Source organism: Daucus carota, chromosome 5 (assembly GCF_001625215.2).
Source record: "Daucus carota subsp. sativus chromosome 5, DH1 v3.0, whole genome shotgun sequence".
NCBI classification, from domain to species: Eukaryota; Viridiplantae; Streptophyta; class Magnoliopsida; order Apiales; family Apiaceae; genus Daucus; species Daucus carota.
The window spans coordinates 6,935,952-6,950,699 of record NC_030385.2 but is presented as its reverse complement, the minus strand read 5'-3'; the positions used below and the strand labels follow the sequence as shown (position 1 = coordinate 6,950,699).

The following is a 14,748-nucleotide window of genomic DNA, read 5'->3' as shown; positions in this document are numbered from 1 at the left end:
TAGTGACTATTGTATGCCCATGGGCACATCATAAAAAATTAGAATTAATAATTTGTCTCATGTTATGAAAATTCCCAACATATCAAATTAAAAAAGGTTTTAGAAACGGAGTGAGTAAGTTTTTTTGGACTTTTTAAAGTAATTTGATGATTTGGATATATACCCAGTTAGAGGTGTACACGGTTCGGGTTTAGCGGGTTGGGCGAATGTACCTAATTCCTATCTTATACCGTGAAGTGATGTACCCCTATACTCAGTCCTGGACCTGTCTATGGCTTACTTTATTGACCTAGTCTGGCAAAATGCCTTGTGTCATGCTCCCCACTTGATCACTTTAATATTTGCCCGATATTTAATTAAGATGTTTCTGTTGTACGGTGGACGGAAGGCATGAAATCAGGCAAACCGCAATTTGTATTCATTCCAGTTTTTTTTATTGACAAAAAATAAAGTTCATTACTTTTTATTTGAATTGAATTATTGTTCTTTTGACTTATCACTAAGTATATATTTTACCATCCTTTCAAAAAAAAAAAGTATTATTTTACCAGGATTGTAAGTATCTAGGCCTTTATTTGATTATTTAAAAAACTTCATTACATGAATTATTAGGAAATTTTATACATCTTTTATTTTAGAAGAGGTATTTGACACACGTGAGTTACTAGCCTGACGTTTATATAAAGTATTATCGTACCAAAATAATTGTCACCACAATAATATTCGATCTTAATTTTTTATCGCCACAAAAGATATCATCCTATTAAATTCAAATTAATAATTTAATTAGCTTCTGGTAGAGCGGTTAATTAAGGTAGAAGGTGTGTTTAATAACTTAATCATTAATTGAAAATATATGACACCTTTTAAAAAATACTCTTATTAAAATCTTGTATCAAGAATAATAACGGTTTAATATACGGAAGTAAGAAGTAAAGAAAGAGAGAAATATCACGCGAGAGATTTTATTCCTGATTTGTGATGATGAAATTTCTTACGGATATGCTCATCCTAGTATAGTCTCAAAACTCCACTTCGGATTCAAGATTTTTACTATAAAAACATGTATTTTTTATAGCAGGCAGAGAAGTCTTTACAACTCTACACATATAAATCTTGGAAAGTAAGACTTCGTTACTTTCTCACTATAAATGTAAAAATCTACGTCAATCGCCTTGGAACATAATTCCATGTTACTTTCTCAAAATCCATGTAGAACCCTTGATGTAGTGGGTGTTTGGGAGTGATGACTTATAGGCTTAAAAGCCTCAAAAGTCCGCTTTCACTTTTAACTGCCTGTTTGGCAAAACTCAGGAAGCTATTAATAGAGCGAAAAGAAGCCCAACAAATAAGCTTCCTACCCTAGCTTTTTTTGGAGACCTAACTTCTGCTTCTTTTTATGACAGAAAACGTGGACTTCGACCTTAGCAGCGACTAAATAAATATTTTGTGCCAAAGATTTATTTTGTGTTATTTTTATTTTTACTTTTAAAGAAGTTGTTTACGGGATCCAGAGTGGTTAGAGGTATCACAGGTGTCCTGTGCCAAGGATGAGTGTCTCGGTAGTTACTTCTGTAGATTCAAATCTTTTAATTAGTGTATATGTCGGAAAATTTTGTATTATTTGTGGTTATTAATTTTTTATTTTAATGCAGATTTTAAAATTTTGTAATGTAAAATATTTCATATATTTCATATATTAACAATAAAAGATCTTTTATAATTATAATTTATTTTTTAAAAGAAATAAATTATTATATTACAAAATTACCAAACTAATACCAACTTATAAGTTAAGTTATCCAAACACTTAAAAAACTTATAAGTCACGGTATCCAAACACTTATGGTAGCTTATAAGTCCAAACCAACTTATCACTTATAATCCACTTCTTTACTTTAAGCAATAAGTCACTTCTTTTAAACTCAGCCAAACAGCCCCGTAGTATTTGTACTTCTAATTTTTGTTGGTCCTGGATCTTAAATATTGGATGTAGGGATGGGCATTCATCCCTCCCCGCTCGATCCCGATCCGATCACCGCCTTGTTCGGGACGGAATTCGGGGACGCGGCGGGAAACGGGGTAAGTGTTATAAAAAAATTGTAATATAATATATTTTAAAATTTTAAAATTGCTGTTTATTTATATTATACATCAATTTTAATATGATTTAATGTTGAAAATATGAGATAATATCATTTTATTAGTGTATTACGAGTTAGTAGTTTGTTTGTTTTGTTAAAAAGCATATTATATATTATAAATTTATTATTTTACATAAATAATGAAATTCCCGAATTCCCGCCGGGGTTCCCGTTCCCCGTTTGTGGCGGGGATCGGTGAGAAAAAAAAATCCCCATTCGAGGTTCTGGGCGTGGTCGGGAATGAGTATTGAATTCAGGGACGGGGATAGCACTCCCCGACCCCGAGGTGCCCGCGTGCCCTTCTCTAATTAGATGTTTGGTCTTTCATCATACTTAGGATGTAAAAATAGCTAACTCTCTACTAGTATGTCTTTGATAACAAAGATCATCACCTCACTGCAAACTTAGAAAATAATATATATGAAAAACAACTGTGCTTTGAAAAAGGGCTTTCGATCAGTAATATCAAATCCAATATAACCATAATTCATTATAATGATTATAACAACAATATAAGAGTGACTAGTACAACAATTTATATCGTGTAGGAAAAAATAAATAGTTGATTTTAATTAATAACAAGCGAGTTGCATATCGAACAAGTTAATATTAAGGATTGACTATAATAATATCGAATTAGTCACAGAAATCGAACCAGCTACGAATATTATGTTAATTAGTGTGGGGCAAACTTAATTACACTCATAATCCACACACGTGCAAAAAGGAGCCACACAACTTATTCGGTTATCATCCCCACATATGCAACAAGCTTGTACTCCCTCTGTTTTCAAATATTTGACGTTTGACTTTTGTGCACACACTTTTAAGTGCAATGACTGCATAGCCAAAATTAATATTTTTAAAATTTTCTTTTTGTAAATTAAAGTATAAGATTAATATTTTTATTCAGAAAAAGAAACTTTTAAATATAATAATTTTAAGTATGCAGTCAAAGCTCTTAAAATTGTGTGCCAAAAAGTCAAACGTCAAATACTTGAAAACAGAGTGAGTATGTGTTTTTCACCGAAGTTTGGACAGTTGTATATTGTGCAAAAATAAAGAAGTTAAGCATAGAAACATGCACCACAACAATAACTGACTTATCATCTTTGATTTTATATTCGGCTTCGATGCCAAATTTATTTATTTTTTAAATAAGGAGAAAATCTCGAGTTAGTTAAACATATTGATGAATCACTTGAATGATATGATGACAAATTCACACCAAAGGTTGCAGCAAACAAATATTTTAAGTTCATCCAAAATATAAACTCAAGTTATTAAGTCCTTTGGAGAATTTAAAAATCCGATGCGTTAAGACTATTTAGTTTGGAGTCATTGACCCAAAACTCATAAGGTTAAAATGTCTAAAGTTTTTGTATATGATGTCTCAAATATTGTAAACCAACACTTTCACGTATAGATGACGTTCTTTAAGAGAGATATGTTCAGGAAAAAGAAGCCTATATCAGCTTTCAGCTTTTCATAATATCGTGCTTAGATGCTGATAACTATAAATAGCTTTTAAATTCCAAAAAAATAAATATATATTAGATTATGTTTTGAACATGTTTTATTCAATAAAAATTGCTGGATTTAACAAATTTGAGTTCTTTTGGATTGAAAGCATACACACACTATTGTTGTGTTTGCTCAGGTGATCATAATATAGTTGCCGTATGATTTTTCGTTCTGAATTATTTTCTTTTTTTTAATAAAAAACTAATTATAATAATTTTATTTATTTTTAATCATTTATTTTTTAGATTCTTTTTACTAGATTCTCCTCGAACAAATCTAATATGTATACTATATTTGTGAATGCCTAACTCGCGTCAAGAACGGAGTGATTAGGATCAAAGAAATTTTCACAAGGAACATAGAATCGGCCGCATTAGTAAAGAATTCGCTTGGAGTGGGAGATGGGTCGGGAAAAGTATTCAAGGCATTAAACCAATCGGGGAAAAAAACCCTCAATACTAATAACATGGCTAAAATGGGCTGGGTGAGGCAACATAAGATGTGCTTGTTATAATTATACATTTCCTTTTCTTTTCGGTATCGATAGTATGTATATATCTTACTTTGTGCTACTAAAAATAAGGGTTTTATATCAAACTGGCCACCGGTTACGTCAAAATATCTCAGTTGACCCACCCATCTCATCGGTAGCTCATTTGAGTCACTATAAACCAAATATATATCATTTTACCCACATCACTATTTATACTCTTTACTTAATCATTTATCAAAAATTAACCGTTTAACTTTTTATTGCAAAACCACTTCAAGTACCTTCATAATTGCATCTAGTATTTATCAAAATAATTTGGGAATTTATAAAGCAACATAGCTAGGGTGATCACATAAATACATATTTATAACTATATATTTTTTTAACTACATAGTTATGTTATTTTAGAAAATCCCAAATAATCTTGATAAATACTAGAGACAATTATGAAAGCATTCGAAGTGGTTTTGCAGTAAAAAGTTAAACAGTTAATTTTTGATAAATGATTAAGTAAGGAGGTATGAATAGTAATGTGGGTAAAATGATATATATTTGGTTTGCAGTGGCTTAAATGAGTCGCCGATGCTGAATTGTATCACCTGTTTGGTTTTAGTTTGAAAATAGAATGAAAAGTTGTATGATTAATGTTATATCTAATTTTTCAAATATCACATAATTTGAAAAAAAGTTAGTAATATTTATGTTTATAAAGATATATTTATTTTTATTTTATAAATTAATATAATTTATTATTTAAAAATATTATTATTATTTGAATGACTTGACTTATAGATTATATCAAAATTCTTTTTAATTTATAAGAGTTAAATTAAAATTAAATTTTAATTTTCAAAAAAGCATTTACATATCACTTTTTATTTTTAATGATTTGTTAAATAAATTATAAATGAAAATGAAAAAACAATGAGGAAAGGGAAATCAAATACCTAGTGGTGGGGTGGGGAATGGATAAAGAAGAAAGTTGGGTAAACCTACACATAAAAAGGGGGAAAGAGAATGACAAATTTTACAAAACAAACACCAACAAAGGCAATGAAGTTAGTTGTTTTCCTTTGTTTTTGTCAGTTACCCCAAAACAAAAGGCCCTTAGTACATACCAATTCTATTGTTTCGCTTTTAATAGTATACAGTATACATATATTAATACTGCTAATAAGATTATTTTTTTATAGAAATAATTAGTACATGCTAATCCTCAAGGTAGAAGGTATTGAGTGATTAAACTTCAACAATAATTTGCAAAATTTCCAAAGATGCTGCAGGATCTTCATATAAACTTTTGACGAATAAATCAGCATTAAAATTCAAAATCGTGCATCAATTTTATGGAAATTATTTATTATTATTAAACATTGAGTTTACCTTATTATTGAGATAAATGAGTGGTGACGAAAAGTGATCATCTGGTCCTGGCACAGCCAAACCTCTCAAAGCTAACGAAATTATTTACCGTGTTTTTTTAATAAGACGGGATTTATCTAATTAAAAATCATGTGTGTGTAAAGCATTTTCACCCTTGTTTAATCAAATTCCAACTCAATCCGTAACAACGAAGTAGTTATATATATCAGCTGTCCACTGCAGGTGTTGAATTTCAACTCGTCAAGTCGCAATATCACAATAATTTATCTAAGAAAAGAGCCCGAGTGACTTGAGCTTTCTAATAGCTGTATGGCATGAATGATAGACATGTAACATTCTTATAGGACAAAAAGTCTCTCTCTTTCTGATGGAAAATGCATGTCTTGTTTTTTCCGTGTCTTCACGTAACGATTGGAAAGAATAGTGTAGCAAATTCTCCACGCATGCAAGTGGGCAAGTGCCCCTTGAATGAACTGATGTGAGTTGAAGCAGCAAAATCACAGCTGTATGCTGTGGATGTCTTGTACTATGCTAGAGTCTAATTTTCTTGAAATGAATTTGTAATAATCCTCGCTTATTTTCAGACGTTCAATATGGTAATCTCGGGTTTTCTAGACTTACATCGGCTATTATTAGAACACAAGAGGAGTGATGGACACGGAAGTGGATTCATATTATTAGGAGGTAAGCTGGTGCGGAATTTTATCTGTTTTTATATTTCGGTCATCAAAATTTAAAATTTATAAATAGATGGACAGATATTAATTTTATATTTTAGAAAAATGACAAAAATATATTTTTCTAAGTAAAAACTAATTTCTTTTTCTAATAAAAATGATCATGGGCCACTTTTTTAATTAATTAAAAGAACATATAATCATTCTATTACAATTTAAATTTTCTGACAATTAAAATAAAAAAATGGATAAAATTCTGTTTTACTCTATTTTTAGTCCACAAACATATGTTTATCAATCCTTGTATAGGTACCTAGCTAGCACTCCTGTCATTTCAAAGGTCGATTGAGCTCTAAGGCCTCCAGCTAGCTTCACCCTGGACCAATATAATTTCTAGTACCATTAAAAAATATATTTTTAATGGTACAGATTAAGCTCCGCTCCATAGAATTCACTCTATAAATACCACTACATGCACATTCAACACTCCATAGCATTAAAACAAATATATTAATAATCTTTCAGTTTCAAGACCTGAATTCTATGGCCATTTCTTGCAGGTCATCAAAACTTTTCTTATTTCTCATCATCTCTCTTCCTCTTCTGCAACTTGCTCACAGTGATGACACCATGGTATGGTTTTGCTCAAGTTTAGATCTCTTTTTGTATTTTTTCAATTTATGCCTAATACTCATTAATTTCTTTCTTGTTACAGATGACCAGCGGCCGTTCTCTTGTCCAGAAAATAGGTAAAATTTAAGCATGTGTATACATAGAGATAGAGAGAAATTACATGCACAAAAAACACTGATGATCTGTTGTGTGTAATGTAGATTGCAAAGCGAGATGCGGCGAGAGATGCAAGTTATCAAGCAGGCCAAATCTGTGCCACAGGGCATGTGGGACTTGCTGCGCGCGCTGCAGTTGCGTACCTCCAGGAACTTACGGCAACTATGAAGTTTGTCCTTGTTACGCTAATATGACTACTCACGGTGGTCGAAAGAAGTGTCCCTGATCACGTCTACCATGCCAGTTCCACCGCTACCATGCCGGAAATGCACTATCCTATAAATTATATTATCTACAGAATATAAATCCTGATGGCAAAAATGCGTCCTAATTACGTCGACTGCCCCTCTCGGGCCTCTTATTTACGGGCACTGCCATTGATCATTATTGTCTGACACTGCTTTTTGAATTTTGAATTATGGCTATCAAATCTGTGTAATTATTTGACTTTTCCTCTCTATTTTCAAATGTCACTGCTCTGCTTTTGTTCTGTTTTCCCTCCACAAGCTTTCTTTGCTCTAGCCTCAAGCTCTCTCCGCCATTATTCTCAAGATAATAACGAATGGATTTTTCAGCGGGTCAGGTAACGATTCAGCATAATAAATCTCTTTTATATTTATGTTTGTACATTGATTTCATCAAATGAACTCTGTTTGCGCAGCACAACGATACGTCTGGTTCTGATTCTGATGGGTTGGATCAAACATGGAGGTCTGCCCAGTTTAGTTTTGATTTCCACTCCCCCCCAAAACTGCTCCTCCTCTCTCCGGTGAAGCCGTCTTCGTCTCTCATTCTCTTCGTAGTAAACGAATACCGTTTCTAATGGTTTGGGTATATCTTCAACGACGCTTAAATTTAGATATATATTATTTTTTTGTCTGCTGTTGATATATGTTATGTCTCTTGCACAGGGAAGAGAAACTCATGCTGCTGATGGGTTATTGGGTTGTACCATGATTGGAAGACTGATAAAAACGCTTTGGTTTCGTCGGTTCTGTCCGGTGAGATCTGTATCTGGATTCTTTAAAAAATTCATTCCGCTAATCTCTTCCTGTTAAATCTTCACCTCTCTCCAAATCTTTTCATTACGACATACCATGTAGGTAATCCTGTTCCAGCAGTTAACTTGATCGGACCGGTCTCGCAGCCGGTTGCGGTCACTGTTCATGCAGTACGCAGCGAAGTAGCCAGGTAAACCAATTGATTGCAACCGTTATACTTCAATCTATGACAGCTTTAACATTCTCCTACTTATCTCTTATTTCGTTGTATATTCCATAGAAATCAACGGCACACCCTCCCTGATACATATGCTTGGTCTTTTGTCCGATGAAAATTTCCGGTTGTTATGTCCTCCAAATTTGACCCGGGTAATATACATGTTACTATGTAATAGTTAAATGAAACGCAAGTTATAGCTTATAACTCACCATTTGATTATGCTTTGAAAAAGAACCTATCGTGCAATCTCAGAGACGTTGTCTCCCCCTATTTCGAGTACCAATCAATGTGAATCTCCTCACGCTGAATGTTTTCCTCTTGATCAGTTAAAGTCAAATATAATTTCAAGTATAAAAGGTGATTGACTGTGTTATATATATTATAGCACATATTTTGTTCCATGCATTGGAATTTTTTTACATGCATGGATATATTATTTATGTATAGGTATTCGTGGGAAGAGTAAATTGAACAGGAAAGAGACTTTTGTTGTTGATGAAGTTAATAAGAAACTAGCTTTTGGCCATCAAATGTCGGATAGGATCGTGGAGTATGTAGTGGGCTATGAGGACGTTGGTGAGAGATTAATTTAGATGTTATTAGTTCACTTTTAATTTATTACAACATACCACCCACATAACCATCGCAGAGAAGTCCAGAATTGTTGGTCTTGATTACGTTAATGCATTCTGTTTCGTGATGATGGTATGTAAGAATTATTTAACATTATATGTTTGGAGGAATAGTTTACTGTTTTGTTTTTCATATATTCAAATTGTTTGCAGATACTAATGATGATGAATATCGGCAGCATTGTGAGAATCTTAATGCGCGGTATGATAAGAATTTTGTCAAAGGTGTGTGCGCTATTGAAAAGATGCCCGGTATATCAGTGTTCACGCATGGCCAACTTTATGTTGCTGTAAATCGGTTTACCAGTCGACGCGGTCTTAAAATTTTCGTTGATGATAGCAGTGGACACAATACAAATATAACTGATAATGTTGTGTTTAAGGAAGTGTTCTACCATATACGTGTAACATAGTATATAAATGTCCGATAGATTGTCGGTAGTTTTTAAGCATATTTTGTTAGGCAGAATCCGGTCAACTATTTTATACAAGGACCACTTTTCTATATATGTTTTGTTTGGTAGTATATTTGGTTTATTGATTTACTGCTTTAATTTTGTTCGCGTAGATCCCTCCGTGCTGGTATGTACATTCAATAATAGACCATTGAATTTGAAAAGAAAAAATACCAAATTTGGAGTCTTCATGTACTCTGTCTTCTGTTTCTATTCTATGTTTTTTATTGTATTAAGTCAGTTTGAATCATGTTTGAAAAGTGAGGTATTAACACATCACAATGTAAATGCTTGATGTGCGACGTTGTTAAACTTTTCTTTTGTACTCATTATACAAAGCACTATTAATGTTGTTACTGTCCCTCTTATTTGTTTACCGTTACTATTTTGGGATGGCCCTCTCATTTCTTTACATTATCATAAATAGTAAGTTTTTCTCATCATTACACCCACTATCTTCCACTACTATCTCATATTTAACAATAAAAACTACTATTACACCCACTACTTTCCTCCACTATCTCAAATCTATTACTCCCTCCGTCCCATTTTAACTGCTTTTGACTTTTTTACACGTATTTTAAGGTGTTAAAAAAATCACATCTAAATATAATTATTCTTTATAAAATTTATATCAAATAAAAATTTAGAATCTAAACTTTTATTTGATATAAGAATTGAATTTTTTTATTAAGCGTAGACATTGTCTTTTTACACCTCAATATACGTGTTAAAAAGTCAAACATCAGTTAAAATGGGACAGAGGGAGTATTAAATATTGATAGGTCCCACCACTTTACCCACTTTTCATCTAACTTTACTCATTTTTCATACATTGTCTTGGTCTTCATGTCCCCCTCCAATGTAAACAATTGAGGGGGACGGAGGAAGTATTACTTTGTGGGAGTGGAAGACGTTTTTGAGTAATGAGTTGTGAACAGTTCAACCCACAATTCCATCTGAAGTGGTGTGTAGACTTAATATTACAAAGTCTGCCTGTTTTTGAAATGAAAAGAAAGCAAGCTTGGGGTCTTTCTCGGTTCTGCCGTGTTGTTTAGTTATACCAGATATTTCATGTATATCAGTTCAAAAGCAGTTTTAGGTTTCGGATTACTTGATTTTAAATAATTTTTAACCAGGAAGAAAGTCAGACTCAACAATTATGTTGTAATATATTTTTACAAATGAGTTGCTTTAATTTCAACTTTATACTCATTGCAGAAGATAAAAGTTTTCCGCAACATGTCAGTTAAAGATGTTGTGTAGTGATTGTAGTTGTTCAAACTGATCGAGTGTATCACATATTTTCTTCCGCATTAACTCCAGGCCCTATGTCTAGCTATTGGTTAGTATTATACATCGGACACATGTATAAAAGAAAAGCTGTAATAGGGAAAATATAGAATTGCACTATACGCAGGGGCGGAACCGGGGGGCTAGCCCCGGCGCCAGCCCGGGCTGAGAAAAAAATAATAAGTATAATTTATTTATTTTTAACTTTTTAGCCCGGGGACAAATTTAAAAATGATTATATATATAAAAATAATAGCCCACTTAACATGGTGGTTTACATCGAGAAGGTCATATTTAAAGACATAGGCTATGAAGTTATCTTACAACGCTATCAAAATATGCAAAATCATAAAATTTAGTTGTCATCCATTCCTTCCTAAAAAAAAGACAGTAAAGATGTCACCACTTAACCAATTAAGGTATACATATTTACTTTTAATTTTTTTTCTGAAATTTTAATAATAGTTTAGCCCGGGGTCGAAATTAATCCTGGTTCCGCCACTGACTATACGACTCTAAAGTTTTGAAAGTTTTTTATATTTGAAGTCATGAACAATTTTACAATTTGAACGTAAAGCATAACGTAAGTCAATGATTTTCAATCGTGCATCAGGCCATTTAAGATAAAGATGTACTTATATTAACATATATTGAACTAAACAACTGAATTTATCACTGATTAGAGATTAATATTTGAGTAATAAAAATTAGTAAGTTGGTGGATAGTGGTTATTTTCATATTGGATAGTCAGTTACAGAGGAGTTGGTTCCTTTGACAAGACTCATTTAAATAATAGGCCGCTGTACACATTTTTGTAGTACCCGCTGCATATTTTTTAAAGTCGTGATTACTATTTTTTTTAAAAACAAAAGTCCTGATTACTATTAATTAAGTTTTTACTCAAAAAATTATTTATTTTCATTTATTATATATAATTTTGGGACAGTAAGAACTAATAATACTACTGTGAACGAGTTGTTAGTTCTAAAATAAAATAAATATTAAAAATCACAACCTCAGACATAATTCAGTATTTAAATGATATTCCACGATTCAGGTTAACCATTTCTCTATTCAGTTTTATAATTCTTCTTTGAGAGTTGAGACCAACGACTACCGGCTTGAAATGGTGTGTGAAGAAGTGCTCCAGACTTCGAATTCATTTTAATTAAGAAATATGGTATTTCTCATGCAACAAAACTCATAGGTGGATATTTTACTTTAAAAATATTTCTACCTAATAATGGATTGATTAGATTTTGACAGTTTTAAATATAATAATACATACAATTTTCTTTACTATATATTTTTGTTCCAAATACATTTTAATGGGTTATTCCCTCTCTTTTTTAATATTTAACACTTTGGGCATGTAGTTTTAAGTGATTTGATCCGGTATTTAAAAATATTATTTGTTAAATTTTTTTATCCGAATAAAAATATATAATTAATATTTTAATTCACAAAAAATTCAATAAAAAATAATAATTTTTATCATCCAATCAACGTCGGATTTTTGGTATGATAAATCAAAACATCAAATAATATAAAACGTAAAGAGTAACATGTTTCCTCTTAAGAGCAGCCAAGTAATGTATGGGCAAAATTTGTATAATTTACTTATTGCTATGTCCCTACATCGTATTATTAAAGAAATTATTATGTGCTGTATTTAAAAGCATCCATGTAAACCTTTTGTTTAAGCAATTTCCCCCAAGCTCTTTCATATTAGCCCTGCCAAAGAATATGCCGGCGTTAGCCCAGTTGTTATGCTTCGGCCCAATTGGTTAAATAAGAATGCTCACTGTGTTTCGTATACCTATGCAATATTAAAAAAACGGTTTTTCTAGTGTGTGCCCATGGGCACACACTAAACACTAAATTCCACAAGTTTGACTCATTTTGATTGGTTGTTGTTTATTAATAATGGTGGACCCCCCTGCAAATGCAACAACCACACCAATCAAAATCCCCCAAACCTATAAAAATTTGTGCTTAAAATGTGCCCATGGGCACACACTAGACAAACCCTTAAAAAAAAATTGTTAGGGACTTATGATAGCACTTTAGCATAGACTTTTGTGTGGACCTTTTGTTTGAAAAATTTCCATTCGACTTTTTCACAGTACTCCTGAGTAAGAATATACCGGCGGTAGCCGGGCAAAAGTCCTAGTACAAATATTTATCAATGGTTTTATGTATTCATATAATAAAGTATACTCGTGTGTTAAATTGTACTGAGCATGCGTTATTCATGATCTTTGCTGTATAGTTATTTGTTAATGTTATATACTCCCACCCTTTGCACGCATTTTAGGGCTGATATAAATCATAGTTTCATATATTTTTTTCAAATTTTCTTTCTGTAATAGAAATTTGAAGATCAAATTTTTATTCAGGAAAAAAAATATATTATGAAATTAGACTTTAAATGAATTCTAAAAAGCGTGCCAAAAAGTAACGTAAAGAAATGAGAGGGATAGATGGTGTATATTTTTTTGACAAACAAGTGATTTTGTAAAACCTCTAAATTGTCAACTACAATAGTTGTTTTGTTTTCAAATTGCTTAACACATATAATTTTTATTTATTTTAATCTAAAAAGTATTGTAATAACATCTGGGCAAATCCAATCAACATTAGCTATGAAACTAATAATATCATAATTGACCTTTACACAAATATCATCTGTACCCATTGTTCAAAACTATCATTATATTAACTGAGAACAAAAAATGCTCCCAAAACATGAATAATTTTCCATTATGAAAGGCGAGCTCTCCCGGTATCTGTCATTGTCTCAGAATCAATGTGAATCATATAAATCTCTCAAAATATCATATAAATCATTTTGAAAAATAATCGAAATACGTCTAAAAAGATGGACACGTACAGTTAACAATCTTGATAAGAAGATAGTCAAAAAAAATCTGAGGTAAAAAATTGATAATTAGAAGGAAGATTGATAAAACAAAGAGGATTTGTCGATGACGGATATGAGAATTTGGAAGCCATAGAAATAACGTCTGGAATCCTGATTATGAAACCTCTGAATTTGAAATCACTGCTTATATACCCGGTGAGAGCCTTCCGAATGGGCTAAGAGAGTATGCCACCTCACCAACTATCTCTCCATTAGGGAGGATTTTATTCGCCCAAATACTTATTTGTTGAGGAGAAACTGATCCAATTCAGAGCTGCCTCGATTTAGTACCGCTCTCGCGGTAGTGGGATCTAATAAGTTATACCTACTATTGGATTTGAAGCAATGACTCCAGCTGTGAGGGTCCCATTGGCGTGTATCCAGAAGGAAGATCCCAGCATTACAATTCCATTTTTTTCTAAATTGCGCCGATCCACCTACACGTCTTGCTTTTACTCCTACTCCCATCTAAGAGATGGCTAGTTCAAGATGCTGAGGAACAATGCGGGTCGAAGCATATGGTTGTCCGGTTGGTTAAATGGGGAGGAAGATTAGAATTAGAGATTTATAAAAAAGCGTTCATACAGTACCTTCATAGTGGCTGGTGGTTCATCCTCTTTATCATAAAGGATCCGCTTAACTGTCTGTCTTCTTGTAGTAGGATCTCCTAGTTTCTGGAATGCGCGCGTAATGTCGCGTCTCTTCCGAGACCCGGTCTTTTCAATAATATATCTGGAAATATCCGTGTCGACTCACAAACAACTTTTTTTTTACACCACTCATAAACAACTTTTGGTTATGACCTAACGTATTGTTCTGGGAAAGTGATACTTCTTTTGTTTGTTACTCCCTCCGTCCCCTCAATTGTTTACATTGGAAACGAGACTCGGCATGCATTCTAATCCTCTCATAAAATATAATTTAACAAATTATTTTGAACTTTTCTTCTTTTAAATAAAAAATTATTGTCTAAACTTTTATATAAAAAAGGAAAATTTCAAAAAATATATTATAAAACTATATTTTATATGCGCCTTAAAATTAAAAATTAAAATAAAAATTGAAAATTAAAAATTAAAAATTAAAATAAAAATTTTCTAAATCACATCGAAATATAGTACATATGATATGGAAAGCGATCGTTGGAGATGAAGAAAAATGCAGTGATGTTGGATTTCGAAAAAATTCACCAGTTGACGGAAAAATTCAAATT

The 14,748-nt window shown here is 32.1% G+C and overlaps 1 protein-coding gene across 7 annotated transcripts; it reads left to right on the top strand.

Annotated features, from left to right (window-relative positions):
- Positions 1-7,321: 7,321 nt before the first annotated feature.
- On the top strand, positions 7,322-9,370 carry LOC108223344 (uncharacterized). 7 transcript variants are annotated; one of them, XR_010292141.1, is made up of 8 exons: positions 7,347-7,593; positions 7,672-7,841; positions 7,922-8,011; positions 8,114-8,201; positions 8,292-8,380; positions 8,464-8,588; positions 8,679-8,936; positions 9,017-9,370. XR_010292141.1 is itself a non-coding variant. In XM_064093615.1 (7 exons), the coding sequence occupies exons 4-7, from the start codon at positions 8,359-8,361 to the stop codon at positions 9,274-9,276; spliced, it is 516 nt and encodes a 171-aa protein (XP_063949685.1). In that variant the 5' UTR covers positions 7,379-7,593; positions 7,672-7,841; positions 7,922-8,201; positions 8,292-8,358; the 3' UTR covers positions 9,277-9,370. The 7 variants fall into 7 exon arrangements, 3 of the variants coding, with proteins under 3 accessions (XP_063949685.1, XP_063949686.1, XP_063949687.1); XM_064093615.1 differs by having other exon boundaries at positions 7,379-7,593; positions 7,922-8,201; positions 8,484-8,588; positions 8,679-8,807; XR_010292144.1 differs by lacking the exon at positions 7,347-7,593 and having other exon boundaries at positions 7,702-7,841; positions 8,679-8,807.
- Positions 9,371-14,748: the final 5,378 nt, after the last annotated feature.

Excerpts from the sequence above, each read along its gene's own strand:
- LOC108223344 (XM_064093615.1), top strand. The coding sequence starts at position 8,359 with ATGTCCTCCAAATTTGACCCGG. Across the intron at positions 8,381-8,483 it reads GTCCTCCAAATTTGACCCGG|AGACGTTGTCTCCCCCTATT; the intron begins GTAATATACATG and ends GTGCAATCTCAG. Across the intron at positions 8,808-9,016 it reads AGTGGGCTATGAGGACGTTG|ATACTAATGATGATGAATAT; the intron begins GTGAGAGATTAA and ends AATTGTTTGCAG.